The sequence below is a fragment of the Sceloporus undulatus genome, chromosome 2 (assembly GCF_019175285.1).
Source record: "Sceloporus undulatus isolate JIND9_A2432 ecotype Alabama chromosome 2, SceUnd_v1.1, whole genome shotgun sequence".
In the NCBI taxonomy this organism is placed as follows: Eukaryota; Metazoa; Chordata; class Lepidosauria; order Squamata; family Phrynosomatidae; genus Sceloporus; species Sceloporus undulatus.
This window is the reverse complement of record NC_056523.1, coordinates 59,699,458-59,716,412: the sequence shown is the minus strand read 5'-3', so window position 1 is coordinate 59,716,412 and position 16,955 is coordinate 59,699,458. Positions and strand designations below refer to the sequence as shown.

Sequence of the window (16,955 nt, the reverse complement as noted above, 5' to 3'; positions counted from 1 at the left end):
AGATGAAGAAGAGGCAATGGTGGAGCAGCAACATGGTGGGGGGAGAGGAAGAGGGGATAGAAAGAGACTGCGGCATGACAACAGCCACACTCTCTCAGTTTCAGAAAATGGCCATGGCAAACCTCCTCTGAAGACATTCACCCATAGGAAGAGAAGGAAGAGGGAGGAGGAAGAAGGAGGAAGGGGGTGGCAGTGCAGCAGTGGTGCGGTGGGCAGAGGAGGATGAAGAAGGAGGGAGGAAGGTGGAAGCAGTGGTGTGGATCCGGATCAGTAGTTCCCACTACCAAAGATCCAGATCATTGTGGTTCCACAAAAAAGACACAGCAGGTGACCCAGTATTCCCCCCCCCCCCCAAAAAAAAACTGCATTGAGTATAGTTTGGGGGAATGGAAACATCTATAAAATAACCCAGGTTCCACACCAGGTTATTTCATAGTGTGAATGATCCCTTAATATCTGGAGGATTAAATGGGTGGTGGGGACATGGACACACATGTAAACTCCATTCCCTGAAGTTTCCCCCACTGCTGAAAGTGTACCAGGATTTCATACATTGAACACGAAAGTCTGTCAATGGTTCTGTAGCAGTGTTTGATTTAATGTTTGGATAAAGCTTTTGTGATCCAGCCCCTTGCCTTATCAGGGTTTCAGATCATGAGAGAGTTGTAACTGCATTCAGCCAAATGACATTGCATAGTCTTCTGCACACCATTGTGTTCAGTGCTACTGCCTGTGTTTGAGTATTGGGATGATCTTACACACTCCCACCACCCATTTAGCTTGCCATGAATTTAGGTGAATGTTTATCTCTTTCAAGTATTTCCAGGGTGCAGATTGCATTCTGACATTGCATCCATTAATAACAACCACTGTTTCTATGATGTTAGTGGAAATGGAGTTTCAGGTAATGATTCTTAGAAGTATTTTAATCTAAATGTTAAAAAAAGAAAGAAGAATTAGAGCTTTCTACGTATATATTTTATTATTAGTTTCGTACAATACCTTGCCTTCTAAGCTGGATGAAAGATGTTGTTCACTCATGTCACCGGGCACCAATTTGAACCATGTAGAATTTGAAAAAAAAAATAGATGAAAAACCATGCTATAAAGCCAAGAACTGTATTCACAGAGTAAAAAAAAAAAAATTAATTCCCACATGCATACTTGAGCTTAAAAGCTATGAGGGTTTTGGAGGCTCTTTTTGTAAATCTGCAACTTGCCTAAGGGCTATGTGAGGAGTAGGTCCTGGAATACTGCAGGCTCTGAAATGGAGAAAAATGAGAAACATGTTAAAGATAAATGGAATGGTTCTTTAAACATTAGAAAGTAGATTGGTAATTAAGACCAGCCCTCCAAGTCCAAAACCACAAAAGTTAAAAAGGGAAAATATTTCCAGAATTGCCTATTACGCATTGTGTTTTTTTAACCCCCTCAAAACCCCTACAGTAAAATATATGTTTTATTTTATACATGCCTCCAGCAAGAAAAAAATATTCTTTACACTCGCTGATTGAAGAATAGGATTGTTAATTCTAACCTAGACGTCCCAAAATTAAATTTAAAGAGCTGCAAACACTGCAGTTTTCAGCTGGTCAGTCATGTTTAGGTTCACAAAAAATAAATTCAGCTATTTCACTGATAGGCTTTGGCAGACCCGCCCTTCTTCTCAAAAACATCAATACAAGTGATAGGAGATTTGCCCTCCTCCTCATTGCTCACTCAGTCATACATGATAACAACTGGGGCTAAACTATGAAAACTTATTTTTTGGATTCTAGCTTCCAGAATCTCCCACTAGAGGGGATTATGGAACCTCTAGTCAGAAGAAGGATTTTTTGAAACTCTGATTTAGACTGAAGAAAGATAAACAGGTGCAGTGCTAGGAAAATAAATATGCTGATGGTATATTTATACCATCTTCCTCCTTCCCCTTGACTGTATATACTAAGGTATCAGTAAAATGTATTCTTTTCCACAAATACTGTGATTTCTTTTTCTTAAGAGAAATCAAATATTGTATTGTGTATAAAAAACAACAAAGATAGCTAAGCTTTTTTCCATGGGGGAAAAATTACTCAAATTGATAACTGAGCAATACGTTTTCTTTTTTATTAACTGCTGTTAAGATGACTTTGACTTATGGCAAACCTATGAATGAGTAACCTACAAGCTCACCTTTCTTCAGCTACCCTGCTCGGGTCTTGCGGACTCTGAGCCTTGGCTTCCTTGACAGCCTTGGCTTCCTTGACATAATCTATCCATTTGGAATGTGGTCTTCTTATTTTCCTGTGCCTTCTATCTTATTAACCATTATTGTACAGCCAGACCTTTGTATCCATAAAGCCGTGTTGGCAAACCAATGCCACACGTGCCTGCTCTGGCACACGAAGCCACACGGTGAGGATCTGGAGACAGCCACAGCAAGGAAAGGCAGGTAGGCATGCATGGCTGGCCTGGTTTCTTGCCGTGGCCCAGTTCTCATGCAGAAAACCAATCCACGACAAGGGATGTTTGCACGGTCATTCCGGCTGGAAGTCCTGCCAGTTCTGGCTGGAAGTCCCATCCCTTCCAGCTGGAAGTCCCAGCCCCTGCACCAGGTGACACCAAATCCTGGTGTGCCACTGCTTCAGAACCCACCATTTTGCGGGGCAGCCCAGAGCAGCTGCGTTGCCACCAGGAGCTGCATCTTCCATCCTTCAGAGGCGAGTGCCTTGGCTGTCTGTTAGGGAGACGAGGCAAAGTGAGGTTGTGTAGCACCCTTCCCAATCTGATTTGAAAGCCTTTTCTTTCCATCAAAAAACATCCCATTTAACTCCACTTCCTTTCCTCCTGAATCCAGTGTTAAAATCTCTGCTTCAGCACCAGGGAAGTGGTGTTTGGTGGTCGAGAGAGGTTCAGAGAAGGAGGAGGGATGGTAGTGGTGTTTCCCCCTTTCTATCCTTTGTTAAAGCCCTCTAAGTTTTACCCTCAACTTATCCATGGGTCATATCAAAAGTCATGATTTTTACCCTGAAACCTTCCTTCAACTTATACATGAGTCCGACTTGCACATGAGTATATATGGTAGATCTCCATTAAATAAATTGTGAAAATCTCAGATAATTTCTTGCCACCAAATGTTTGTCAAAGACCCTGAACAGACAGACCAGGATAGGAAGGGCCAAGCTTGTGCTATCCTGGACTGGGTTCCAACCTAGATCAGTCCCAGGCTGGCACGAGGATGAGTCTCACAATACTTCTGGAATATTCTCTGCCTCTCCACCTAGTAGTCCCATGCTACAATTTGTACTTCTCTTGGAGCAGGGACATTGTATTCAAGCTCTTTGAATGAAATTCTAGTACCAGAAATCTAAATCTCAGGACATGGCCTTTTCATGTTGTTGAGGGAGACCAAATTACACATGAATGAAATTGATATGCACTCTTTTGTTGCTGGTGTCGGTAAACAATAGCTACAAGGAAACATGAGAGGGGAAAGATTCAAGGTTGCTCTCCCTGCCAATTAAATGTTCTTTTGAAATGCAGATAAGAGCTTTTGAGACGTGATTTTTAGTCCTATGGGTCCACCTGCATTGTACAATGAATGCAGTTTAACACTGCTTTAACTGCCAGGGTTCAATGCCAAGAGATCCTCGAATTGATAGTTTTGTGAGTTATTTATCTGTCAGAGAGATATTTTGTGAGATATTTCTCTGTCAGATATATCTTTTCTGTCAGAGAGCTCTAGTGTCAGAAGAAACTACAAATGCCAGGATTTCATGGGATGAAGTCCTGACAATTAAAGAAGTGCCAAATTGCATTAATTCTGCAGCACCCCAAACTGCTTAAGTATCTCTACAGCCTGTGTGTGTGTGTTTATGTACCTTCAAGTTGCCTGTGGACTTATGGTTACCCCATGAATTTCACAAGGTTGTCTTAGGCAAGGATATTCAGAGGTGGTTTTGCCAGTTCCTTCCTTTGAAATTTAGCCTATAGCACCTGGTATTTCTTGGACTTCCCCTATCCAAGCACTAAGCAGGGCTGACCCTACTTAGCCTCCAAGATCAGATGGAATCTGTTGTTTTTAGGGTGTTTAGGCCATATTATCTACAGAACCATTATTTATATATGAAAATATTCATGTGCTTATTAATTTAATATTCTGATTTGACTTCCAGATGCATTTTGCCAAGAGATTTTTGCCTGTTTTTGTTTGTTTGTTTGTTTGGGTTTTTGTTTGGTTTTTTTGTGGGTTGTTTGGTTTTTTTTTTTTTTGGGTAAAACACATACAGAGAGAAAAGGCACCAAAATGTGTATCTATGTAGTTGGGCAAGAAACTTAAAACTTCCTTTATTTCCACAGGAAGCTGCTTTGGGTCTCAATTTTGGGATAAAAGTAGGATACAAATTAATATAATATAATGATTTTCAAAGAAATACTTAACTTTTACTCTCCTCTGTTATCGATTAGAAATTATTATCAGTCAAATAATGTGTGCAGCAATGGATGATCAAGTGATCTCTGTCAGTTAAGTGAGAGACCTTCAATTTGCTCAAATAAAGTATTGATTTTGATTTAATTCATGTTTTCTGAATTTCATGTTTAACTATTTATGTACTTATTTGTCTTTTTTTAATTTTAGCTTCGAAATGCCATGGTGAATCGGAAAACAGGAAAATTCTCCATGGAAGTGAAGAAAACAGTGGACAAGGGGGTATTGTATAGAAACTACTTTTCCAGCTAAATGTAAAGCACATAGTTGCAATAGAACAGCAAAAAGAAAAGCTAACCTAAAGAGTGTAGAAAATTTTCCTTCAGAAATAGTTTCCCATGTTTATTAATTGTGGGTCAGATATAAACATTTGGATGTTTCTTGCCATAGATCATACGTTTACGTTTGCATTTAACCCTGCAAATTTTTCATAACAAGACTTGGTTGAAGGTTTTTTTTTTCCTTTTTGAATCTAGAAACGAGTGTTGGTGATGACAAATGACTACTATTATACAGACATCAAGGGGACCCCTTTCAGGTAGGGCAGCACATAATAAATGGAACATTTCGTCAGGCTTATTGCACTTGCATTTGCTCAAGCCTTGCAAGATCATTAAATTCTCATCAGAAGGGGTTCACAATAAAATATCTCTGGACAATGCTGACATAAAGCATGGGAAGGAACTTTCAGAAATGCCTTTACAGGTTTTTATTTGGAGATAGAAAGTTTGTGAATAGTAAATGCTCTAGATATGGCCCCAAGCTGTCTTTTCAAAAATGTTGCATGGTCTTCTGCAAAGTGTGTATTCCTTTCTTTGTACTGATCTCCCCCTACCACTCAAGAGAGAAGAAGCAGTCTTGATTCAAGAGCAGTACTTATAAGGAATTATACCATTCAGAATATTCCAGTAGCAAACATATCCGTGTGGACATTAGAAGTGGAAAAAGCATTCACAAATGTTCAGAAAATGCTCAAAAGCATGTTTCCTGATTGTCTGGAAACCTCTATGAGGAAAATTCTGGACTGATGAGAATGTTTGCAATTCAGGACTTATTCTGCACAAAATTCACATCATTTTTTGCTTGATTGGTTGTTGTTGTTTTTAAGTACAGTGAATTCTTCATATTGGCAGGTTGGCCATCCATCCGCCTATGGATTGCCATACTCCTTATTATTCAATCACAACATGTGCATGTGGACATGCTGACATGACTGTGAACATGTGAGAGCCACTTAATAATATTGGGTGTGGCAATCCACATTTTTTGCCATCTGCCCAGGAAGAGGGACTAGAAGCAAACCTCTGTGAATGGAAAGGCTCCACTGTAGAAAATAGTATTTTCTTTGCAGGAAGCAGTATTTATTGCACAGATAATAATATTTCCACTCTCTGCAGAAAATGTTATTTCCTAGTGTTTTTCTGTGCAAAAAAGGACATGTGAATTTTGTACAGAATATAACACACACACACTATTACAGTATTTTCATCACAGAAATAATATTTAATTGCAAACATACTATTTTGGACACCAAGATTTTGAAATTGTGTGTGCTTTTTATACTTTGCTAAAATTAGGGGCCAATTCTTGTTGGTCAATTCTGACAACAGACATCTCTGGTGAACATCTAGAGTCGCTGAGGAAATTGTTGTTGTTGTTGTTATCCCACCCTTTCTCCAAAACTGGGATGCAGGGCAGCTTAGAATAGTAAAAAACAAACAAAAACTGTACAATTAAAAGCATACAAAAGTGTGAAATTGAAATAGAATTTAAATATTACAGTATTAAAACAGATTGCATGTTAAAAGAATAAAGTACAGTTTAAAAAGATAAAAGGTTTTCTGAGTTTTTACTACTAGATCCTGGATTTCTGAACTAAGGAATTCCTGGTCATGACAAGAACTTTTAAAAATATGAATATGGAAGAAAGCCAAACTGACAGATTCTGTCCAAGCATATCATTCATTTAACGGACCAGTACAGATTCAGCTTCATTCTCTTTTTCATTCAGGCACAGAGAGGGAGGTCAGAGTGATGGGAAAAGAAGGCCAAAAGTTGTGTTAGTAGCAAAAAGCAAAGTCTGAGCACAACCAGGCAAACTTTCATAGCCTTTATAGTCTAGGAAGATCCAGTTGCTAGTCTGGATGGAAGGAATAGTCTGGAGATTGAAAATGCTTCACTGTCCAGAGTGATGTTTCAAACAGACATTCTGGTACCTCACTACATGGGAAAACTGCATAGAAGAGTGAAGATTCCCCAGAAGCAGTCTAACAACTGCTGATATTTATGACAACATCCATGCTTGTCTAATCATACTAGTCTACTCATTTTAACATCAATCCACCACAAGCAGAACAGAAAGTGCTGTGCTTTGACTCTTTCAAATGGTGGCCTTTTTAGTATGCATCTTACTTTGGGAGCCCTGGTGGTGCAGTGGTTAAATGCTGTTACTGCAGTTCAATCCCAGGGCTCCAAGGCTGACTCAGCCTTCCATCCTTTTGTAGGTTGATAAAATTAGGGATGAGGTGGATTAGTGGTTAAGACACCAATTCCGATTATCAGAAGATCAGCAGGTTGACAGTTTGAAGCCCGAGTCTTGCATGATGGAGTGAACTCCCATCACTAATCCCAGCTTCTGCCAACCTCAAAAGCATGCAAATGCAAGTAGATAAATTGATACCACCTTGGTGGAAAAGTAACAGTATTCGGTGCAGTCATGCTAGCCACAGGACCACTAGAGCAGTCCTCGGACAATGCTGGCTTTTCGTCTTAGAAACAGAGATGAGCACTGCCCCCTACAGTCAGTTATGACTAGACATTCATGTCAAGGGACTACCTTTACCTTTAAAATGAGTACCCAGTTTGTTGGGAGCAGTTGGCTTACAGACTGTAAACTGTTTAGAGACTGGTGAGTTCACTGGTAAGTGATACAGAAATGTGAATGCTATTGCTATTGCTACATTGGTGATTGATTGTGATGTGTATCAGTCCCTTACATATTTGGAGCCTCAACTCCTGTCGTCCAACTCTGTGAGTTGAAGTCCAGAATATATGGCAAGCCACAGTTTGAGAACCACTTCTGTAAATGTCTTTGAGAAAGTAAGAGAAGAATGTATTTTTGTAGCATACTTTACTACAGTGTGAGAGGACCGTTGAGATATCTCCTCCCATGGCTGATAACCATTCTCAACTGAATTATATACCAGACCATGGTGACATGATCATATCTCAAAGTGAGAACCATGTGTTTGTACCCTATTGATCTGCTGCCAGGCCTCAAAATCACCTGCATGGCAATTTCTTGAATGCTTTAGAAAACAGAAGAAATGCACTACAGCCATTCTTTAGCAATAGATTATATAGCAGCAATCCTCGTTTTGTGACAGTTAATATGGCAAGCAGGAGTTTGAAGATAAGCCCAATGTAGTATTATTTCCATCTCAGCAATATTAAACAAGGCCAAAATATATAACAAAGAAATTATGCCAAGTGTGTCATTAAACCCCCATTATCACATTCTTGTATTTCTTTGCTCTCAGCAGCTCTGCTGGCTCCCACACTATCAATATGGGCTCTTTCTCTCTGCAGATGATTTTCATTTGTAAAAAGTTGCCTTCTTCTCTGTGAGAGCCCATGTTCAAATCTTGGCTTGAAAACAAAGCTGCTGGGAGAACAGCACTGACCTTGGTGGGCTTGCATGTTTGCATGCCAATGACTGCATGGGTTATTGCACCTCTAAATACACAAACATATACAGTCCATTGCTGTAGGCACAACAAACATGGAATGGGCACAGAAATGTCTGGTTGAGCAATAAGCATACCCACCAAGGTTTTGTAACAAAATGGAATTGCTTTTCGAGCATGAACTAGAAGTGTAGTATAGGCCTTTCTGTATTTTCTTCTCTTCCCCCCCCCCCAGCTTTGTTTATGCCACAGATTTCACAGTCTGCTTTTTGTTTATCTGCACAGTTTAGGTGTGGCTCTCTCTCGAGGACATGGCAAATATTTCTTCAGAGGGAACGTGACAATTGAAGAAGGTAATATTTTTATGACTAAATCAGATTTTACATAGATCAGATTAACTGTTGAATGATCATAGCTTCAAAGCAAATTGTGGTGCATCTTTGTTTTGGATTATAGCTCTCATAATTCTTTACTGTTGTTCAACTTGGCTGAAACTTCTAAGAGATGGAATCTAAAAAGAGGCTTAAGGGTTAGTATCAAGAATATGGGTTGCTAATGGGTTACTAATATATTGTTCAGACATCTTCTCTTTAATTCCGATTTATCTTTGTTCATCTGTGTATGCAGACACACATAATACCTAATTAAATGAGTGAGCTACCTATTCCATCTCCCATACATTTAACATCAAATGAAGGGAACACAACTGAAAGCACAATTTGAGAGGGGAGGGAATCAGTTCATCAACACAGAGAATGGCAATATGGAGGCATCATTATAGTCCCCCCATTAAGTGTATCCTTACATTAGATTTATACTTTTCAGTCAGCATAAGAGCATCAGTTCACATACCTTTATTCTCTGAATTGTACTCCAGTGCATACAGGCACACCTGTCTGATTTTTGAATGTTTTGGTACCAAAACATTGGAGACCTTTGTTGTTGTTTTAGAGTGCCGGAAAAAATTAGGGTGCAAGAGTTTTTATCTCCTATTGCCTTACAATTACGAACTTTTTTGTTGTTTATAATGGATAGCAGTTCCTGCTACAGAGAAGAGGAGGAGAGAGGTAGCTGGGCAGCCATTTTAAGTGGTGACTGTTTAATTGTTTTTCAAACTCTAGGAAGGGTGTGCTTGCAGTCACATCCTCAGTGAGTCACACCTGTGAGTCACTAGGGCGGAGCTAGCAGACTAGCTCTTTATTTCTTCTTCCAGAGCCGCGCGCCTAACGGCGCGTGAAATTTTATTTCTATTTCTATTTCTATTTCATTTTTTATATCCAAGGAAATCTACAGCAGAGGCAGAATCGATTGAACTCACTGCCACAAATTGTTGAAACATCAGGAGTTTAACGTTGGTGTTTTCTGGAGGATTTTTTTTTCCAGGAGGAAGCCCACAATCCTGTTCCAGTAATTTCCTAAGACATATCAGTATGGACACTGACGGGACCACGGCAGTCACCTGCAACACTTGTGGGATGTTTCTCTTTTTGCCTACAGAAGTGGAGAACTTCACATGTCCCAAGTGCAAGTTGATAGACCTCTTGGAGGAGAAAGTGCAGCAGTTGGAGTCCAGAGTAGCTACACTTCAACATACTAGGGAGCAGGAGGACTTCCTGGACACAACAGAACTAACAATCCTGGACGAATACCACGCAGAGGAAGATGCTGGAGCCGAGGAGGTCACTTCACATACACAGGAGGCAGACAGCTGGAGGAATGTCACACAGAGAAGTAGGCCAAGAAGGGATTGTTCGGGGAACTTGCAGCTAGAGAATCGATTCGAAGCTCTTTCCCTTATCAAGGAGGATGAAGAAGAGCAGCATGGACAGATTTCAGGGACAGAGCAGGCAAGCCTGAGAGTCCCACCCAAGGGGACAGCCGATGCTAAACTTCGTAGGAGGCGTGTCGTCGTAGTGGGGGACTCCTTGCTGAGGGGTACAGAAGCAGTGATTTGTAGGCCTGACAAGATGTCTCGAGAGGTGTGTTGTCTCCCAGGGGCAAAGATCCGTGATGTGACAGAGAGGCTGGAAAGACTGGTCAAGCCTACTGACCAATACCCCTTCCTTTTGGTCCACGTGGGAACCAACGATACTGCAAGACACAGCCTGCAGAACATCAAAAGGGATTACGAGGCACTTGGTAGGAAGCTGAAAGGAATGGATGCACAGGTTGTCATCTCGTCTCTTCTGCCAGTCGAAGGGCACGGTCCAGGAAGGGAGAGTAAAATAGCGGATGTGAACAACTGGCTCCGCAGATGGTGCCGCCGAGAACGGTTTGGATTCTTCGATCATGGGCTGCGGTTCCATGAGGAGGGACTTCTTGCAACAGGCGGGTTGCATCTCACGCCAGTTGGAAGAAATGTCTTTGCCAACAGTCTCAAGAACTTGATCAGGAGAGCTTTAAACTGAGTTCCGAGGGGAAGGGAGACAACATTAAGGAAGGCGAAAGGGCTGGAGAAAATAGTCAAACAGACATAGAGGTAACAAGAAAAAAAGTGCAAGGACACAACAGTGGGAGGCAAATAAACTTGCACCAGCAACAAATAAATGGGACCCGTGGTCTGTGATGCCTCTACACTAATGCACAGAGCATGGGAAATAAGCAAGATGAACTTGAACTCCTAGTACAGCAAAGCAAATATGATATAATAGGCCTCACTGAAACCTGGTGGGATGAGTCTCATGATTGGAATGTGGAAATAGAGGGGTATAACCTTTTTAAGAGAAATAGGCCAAACAGGAAAGGAGGAGGAATAGCACTATATGTCAGAGATATTTACACCAGTGAAGAGATCCAGGACATCAATCCTGGAAGCCAGGTGGAGAGCATCTGGATAAAAATCAAAGGGGAGGGAAACAACAAGGATGTTACGGTGGGAGTCTACTACAGACCTCCAAGTCAGACAGAGGAATTGGATGATGCCTTTCTAGAACAGATGACCACACAGTCAAAAAAGAGAGATGTAGTAGTGATGGGCGACTTCAACTACCCTGATATTTGCTGGAAGTCAAACTCAGCAAAATCCACAAGGTCTAACAAATTCCTCACTTGCCTGGAAGACAATTTCATGGTCCAAAAGGTGGAAGAGGCAACAAGGGGGTCAGCTATTTTGGATCTGATCCTAACCAACAAGGATGACTTGGTTAATGGGGTGCAAGTGGTGGGATCCTTAGGTGGAAGCGACCATGTTCTCCTGGAGTTTGTAATACAGTGGAAAGGAGAAGCCAGGCAGAGTCAGACATGCATCCTAGACTTTAGGAGAGCGGATTTCAGTAAACTTAGAGAAGTATTGAGGGCAATTCCATGGTCAGAAATACTAAAAGGGAAGGGAGTTCAGGCTGGATGGGAGTTTCTAAAAAGACAGATACTGAAGGCACAATTTCAAACCGTTCCAGTGAGAAAGAAAAATGGGAGGTGTCTCAAGAAACCAGGATGGATGACTAAGGAACTTTCAATCGAGCTAAGTTTGAAACGGAACATGTATAAGAAATGGAAAAAGGGGGAAATCACAAAAAAGGAATTCAAAGAAATAGCAGGCATGTGTAGGGGTAAAGTCAGAAAAGCTAAAGCACAGAATGAACTCAGGCTTGCTAGAGAGGTTAAGAACAATAAAAAGGGCTTTTTTGGATATGTCCGCAGCAAAAGGAAGAAGAAGGAAACGGTAGGGCCACTGCGTGGAGAAGATGGCAAAATGCTAACAGAAGACAGAGAAAAGGCAGAATTACTCAACACCTTCTTTGCCTCAGTCTTCTCAGAAAAGGCAAAGGGTGCTCAACCTGAGGATAATGGAGCAGAGGACAGAATAGGGGAATTTCAGCACAGAATATGTAAAGAGATAGTAGAGGAATACCTTGTTAATCTAAATGAATTTAAGTCTCCTGGACCAGATGAACTACATCCAAGGGTATTAAAAGAACTGGCAAATGTAATATCGGAGCCATTGGCAATCATATTTGAAAACTCCTGCAAAACAGGAGAGATCCCAGCAGACTGGCGGAGGGCAAACGTTGTCCCCATCTTCAAAAAGGGGAAAAAAGAGGATCCCAACAATTATTGTCCAGTTAGTCTGACATCAGTACTAGGAAAGATTCTGGAGCAGATCATTAAACAGAGAGTCTGTGAACATCTAGAAGGCAATGCCATAATCACAAAAAGTCAACATGGGTTTCAGAGAAACAAGTCATGCCAGACAAATCTAATCTCTTTCTTTGATAAAATTACCAACTTGGTAGATGAAGGGAACGCTGTGGATATAATATATCTTGATTTCAGTAAGGCCTTTGACAAGGTTTCCCATGACATTCTTGCCAACAAGCTTGTAAAATGTGGGCTAGACAAAGGAACTGTTACATGGATTTGTAATTGGTTGACCGGCCGAACCCAAAGGGTGCTCAACAATGGCTCCTTTTCATCCTGGAGAGAAGTGACCAGTGGGGTCCTACAGGGCTCTGTCCTGGGCCCAGTGCTATTCAACATCTTTATCAATGACCTGGATGACAGAATTGGGAGCATACTTATCAAATTTGCAGATGACACCAAATTAGGAGGAATAGCTAATACTCCAGAGGACAGGATCAAGATTCAAAATGATCTGAATAGACTAGAAAGCTGGGCCAAAGCTAACAAAATGAAATTCAACACAGAGAAATGTAAGGTACTGCACTTAGGGCGAAAAAATGAAATGCACAGATATAGGATGGGAGACACATTGCTGAATGAAAGTACATGTGAAAGGGATCTAGGAGTCCAAGTAGATGATAAGTTGAACATGAGTCAACAGTGCGATGCGGCAGCTAAAAAGGCCAATGCAATTTTAGGCTGCATCAATAAAAGTATAGTGTCTAGATCAAGAGAAGTAATTGTGCCATTATATTCTGCTTTGGTCAGGCCCCACCTGGAATATTGTGTCCAATTCTGGGCACCACAATTCAAAAAGGACATTGAGAAACTGGAGCGTGTCCAAAGGAGGGCGACTAAAATGGTGAAAGGTCTGGAAACCTTGCCCTATGAGGAGCGACTTAGGGAGCTGGGGATGTTTAGCCTGGAGAAAAGAAGGTTAAGAGGTGATATGATCGCCCTGTTTAAATATGTGAAGGGATGTCATATTGAAGAGGGAGCAACCTTGTTTTCTGCTGCTCCAGAGAACAGGACCCGGAACAATGGATGCAAGCTACAGGAAAAGAGATTCCACCTGAACATTAGGAGGAACTTCCTGACAGTTAGGGCTGTTCGACAATGGAATGCACTCCCTCGGAGGGTGATGGAGTCTCCTTCCTTGGAGGTCTTTAAACAGAGGCTGGATGGCCATCTGTTGGGGATGCTTTGATTTGGATTTCCTGCATGGCAGGGAGTTGGACTGGATGGCCCTTGCGGTCTCTTCCAACTCTATGATTCTATGATTCTATGATTCTATGATCATAGCTCAATTGCAGAGAACATGTTTTGCATCTAAAGGGTCCCATACTCAAAGCAAACCTTCTTCAATTCAGTTGCCAATAACATAAAAGGCATCTTTTTAGGACAAAAAGAAAGCTTCTGCCAAGCAGAGTACACAATGTTGGGATAGATGGACAAAAGGATGAACCCAGCAGAAGGCAATTTCCTGTTAGACAGGGACGTAGCTAGGATTTTAGGAAGGGGGGGGTCCAGACTAAGTGCCACCATTATAATGGGGCTTGGGTGCGGCGGTGCAGCAGCACACACCATTCATTTTTCTAATGGAAGGGGGGGTCTGGACCCCAAGACCCCCCCCCCCCTGGCTACGTCCCTGTGTTAGAGATATGCACTAAGGATGAGATTTAGCTTGGACATCAGTAACAAACCATGAACATGAATTTAAAAGACTGCTCAATTGTTTCAGATGAATAAGTACAGAGGAAGAGCAGCTTTTGCAGGTGGTGAGCTGAAGAAGAACGAGAAGGAGACTGCATCTATCCTCAGGGTTTTCATTGTGAGCTATTGTTATGAAAATTGGCACAGAGGTGGGCCTAGTTAAGAAACCTGTAAAAATTAGAAGGGTGAGAGGTAGTGGTTTTGTAGAAGAAGTATCAACAGGTGGGAGTGGACTCTCTCTCTTTATTTTTAAATTTGTTGGAAAATAGATTTTCCTAGGCATGAAATCTAAATCCTGCAGGAGATACACAAAGGCTACAAAGCTATTGAAACTGAAAACTGTTTGAGTAGATTTGTTTTGTTTTCTGCTCAGTTGGCAGCAGAGTCACTGGCGACAGAATAGGACCAGAGTAGATAATGAATACGGAAGGTACCATGGCAGAGTGAGAAAGACTCGAACACTCAGCATTTTCCACAGCAAACACCTGGTGCTACATCCGTCCACCCCCCTCCCCTGAATCCATCAGATTTCTTTTAATGTTCCTGCATCTAGGGCAGATTAGTAACCAAAAATACTGTATATTTCTTTTCTGCATTACTTTAATATCCCACACAATAATTAGAGGGCTCATTCACTAGACCTTGTCAATCACAAAACTACAAGCACTATTCAACCCCCCCCCCCCCCAAATCCTGGTACTATTCATGGGCAATCAGGTCTAACCCCCTCTCAATGCAAGATCTCCAGCTAGAGCATCCCCAGCAAGTAGCCTCTTTTTGAACACTCTCTAGGCAACTGATTCAACTGCCAACCTACTCTCATTGTCAAAAATTTCCTTCTAATATTCAATAGAATCTACCCTCCTGTAATTTAAAACTAATAGACCTTCACCCTTTCCTTCATGGCAGCCCTTGAGGTATTTAAAGAGGTATTTAAAGAGTGTGATCATGTCACCCCTCAGTCTTCTCTTCATCAAGCTCAACATGCCCAGCGCCTTCCACCTCTCCCCTATGTTTTGGTCTCCATACCTCGTATCATCCTAGTTGCCTTTCTCATATAATTTGTCTATATCCTTCTTAAAATAAAGCGCCAGAACTGAACACAGTACTCCAGGTGAGGCCTGTTCAGTGCAGAATATCGTGGGACTATTATTTCCCTTGATTTGAAAACTAGTATTTTATTTATGCAGGCTAAGAGAGCACTTGCCTTTTTTAGCCACAACATCACTCCTGACTCATGTTCAATTTATGATCAACAATAATCCCAAGGTCCTTTTCACATTTAGTACTGCTGATCAAAGTGTTCTCCATCCTAAACCTGTCCATTTGTTTTTGTGGCACAGAACTTTGCCTTTGCTGAATGTCATTTTATTAATTTTTGCCCAATTTTCTAATTTTGAATTCTTTTCCTTTCTTCAAATGTGTCTCAATTTTATATCATCTGCAAAACTGATAAGGATTCCCTCCAACCCATCATCTAAACCACTGATAAAACATGGAAGAGTGTCAGTCCTAGGACAGAACCCAACAGCACTTTATTTGAGACCTCCTTCCAATTTAAAGCACAACTGGAAATCTGTGTCTTTGTATCTCTCTGAATCACCAAACCTGTAATAAAACTGTAGAAAGATGTGCAATAAGATTCTATACTATAAAGCAGCTCCACTTTAATTCAGGCATGCCCAGAAGTTTTAGAGGAGCTTATTGCATGAACTTTAAAACTGGCTCAAGCCTCCCAGGCTGCAGCGGGGACATGGGATGGAGGCGGGGATTATTACATCCTAAATCGCTGCCTAATCACTGGCTGCCATCAGCCCAAGCCCAGGTCCCAGCCATGCTCCACCAACACTTTTTAGAAGCCGGAAAGCTTTCGAGTTCAACAAAGTGCTGTTAGAGCATGGCTGCGACCTGGCTTGGACCGGGGTTGATGGCAGCCAGCGATTAAATGGCGAATTAGCATGTAATAATCTCTGCCTCCATCCTGTGTCCCAGCTCCAGCCTTGAATTGGTTTTAAAGTTCATGCAGCAAGCTCCTCAGTTTAATCTGGTTTTACAGTGGATTTAGGATTTAACCAAAAGTGGTAGGATCCACACCTCTGCCTCTTATGTTCCTAGGTCAACAATTATCCAAGTCCAGATTTGTGATCCTCTTGTGTATCACTTTTTTAACACCTCTGTTCCTTCAACTTTTTACTTGTCCATTCCTGTCCATTTATTTGCCTTCTGGTGGTCTAACATATAGAAACTTGTATATTTAATGATCTTCAGATACTTAGGATTGTTCAATACATCACTTTGTTCTTGTACTTTTGAAGAAATACAGCATATATATATATATATATATATATAAAATTTAGTTTTCAAGGAAGAAGAATGGCTATCCTGAGCTCCACACAGATACTGAATTGGTGCTAATACATCCCAGGAAAATAACCCTTTGTCATTTTTTTCAGGGTTGCATGACTTGGAACAGCCTGATGTATCTTTGGCAGATGAATGGTAAGCCTTCAATAAAGCACGCAGCTGGCATGTGTTACCCCTTCTGTTTATGCTTGGTGTGCCCAGTTCTTCCTACTGAAAGACAAAGGAAGTCATGCTTGCAAACATTTGTTACAATTATTTTTAACCACTCTGTCCTCAGGTCATATTGCAACACAGACTTGCATCCTGAGCACCGCCAAATGACTCAACTGAAGGCTATTAAAAACTACCTCACTGGGAAAGAGCCATTGCTTCCATGTGAGTATGTTGCTGATTAAATCTGAATTCTGATAAATACTGCAGACATCTCCCCAAGTAAACACTGCATTTGCCTTCTATAGAACAAAAAAATAAGTTTCTTTTGGTGCAGGTACACTACAGATAGGTTGAGTGGCCAGATACAAAAGAGCACAGGGTTCCTTTACCTTTAACCTGTACCTGTTACAATCCCCCCTCCCCTGCTTTTAACATCATTGCTGAATTTA

General features: G+C 41.3%; 1 protein-coding gene across 2 annotated transcripts in view; it reads left to right on the top strand.

The window, feature by feature from the left end:
* The window catches only part of CACNA2D3 (calcium voltage-gated channel auxiliary subunit alpha2delta 3), a 726,617-nt gene that overhangs the window by 573,892 nt on the left and 135,770 nt on the right, over positions 1–16,955 (top strand). For both annotated transcript variants that reach the window (XM_042453686.1, XM_042453685.1), the window contains 5 exons: positions 4,622–4,693; positions 4,948–5,009; positions 8,443–8,510; positions 16,443–16,488; positions 16,631–16,728. In XM_042453686.1, coding sequence (XP_042309620.1) covers positions 4,622–4,693; positions 4,948–5,009; positions 8,443–8,510; positions 16,443–16,488; positions 16,631–16,728 — 346 coding nt within the window. The remainder of the gene's footprint in view (positions 1–4,621; positions 4,694–4,947; positions 5,010–8,442; positions 8,511–16,442; positions 16,489–16,630; positions 16,729–16,955) is intronic.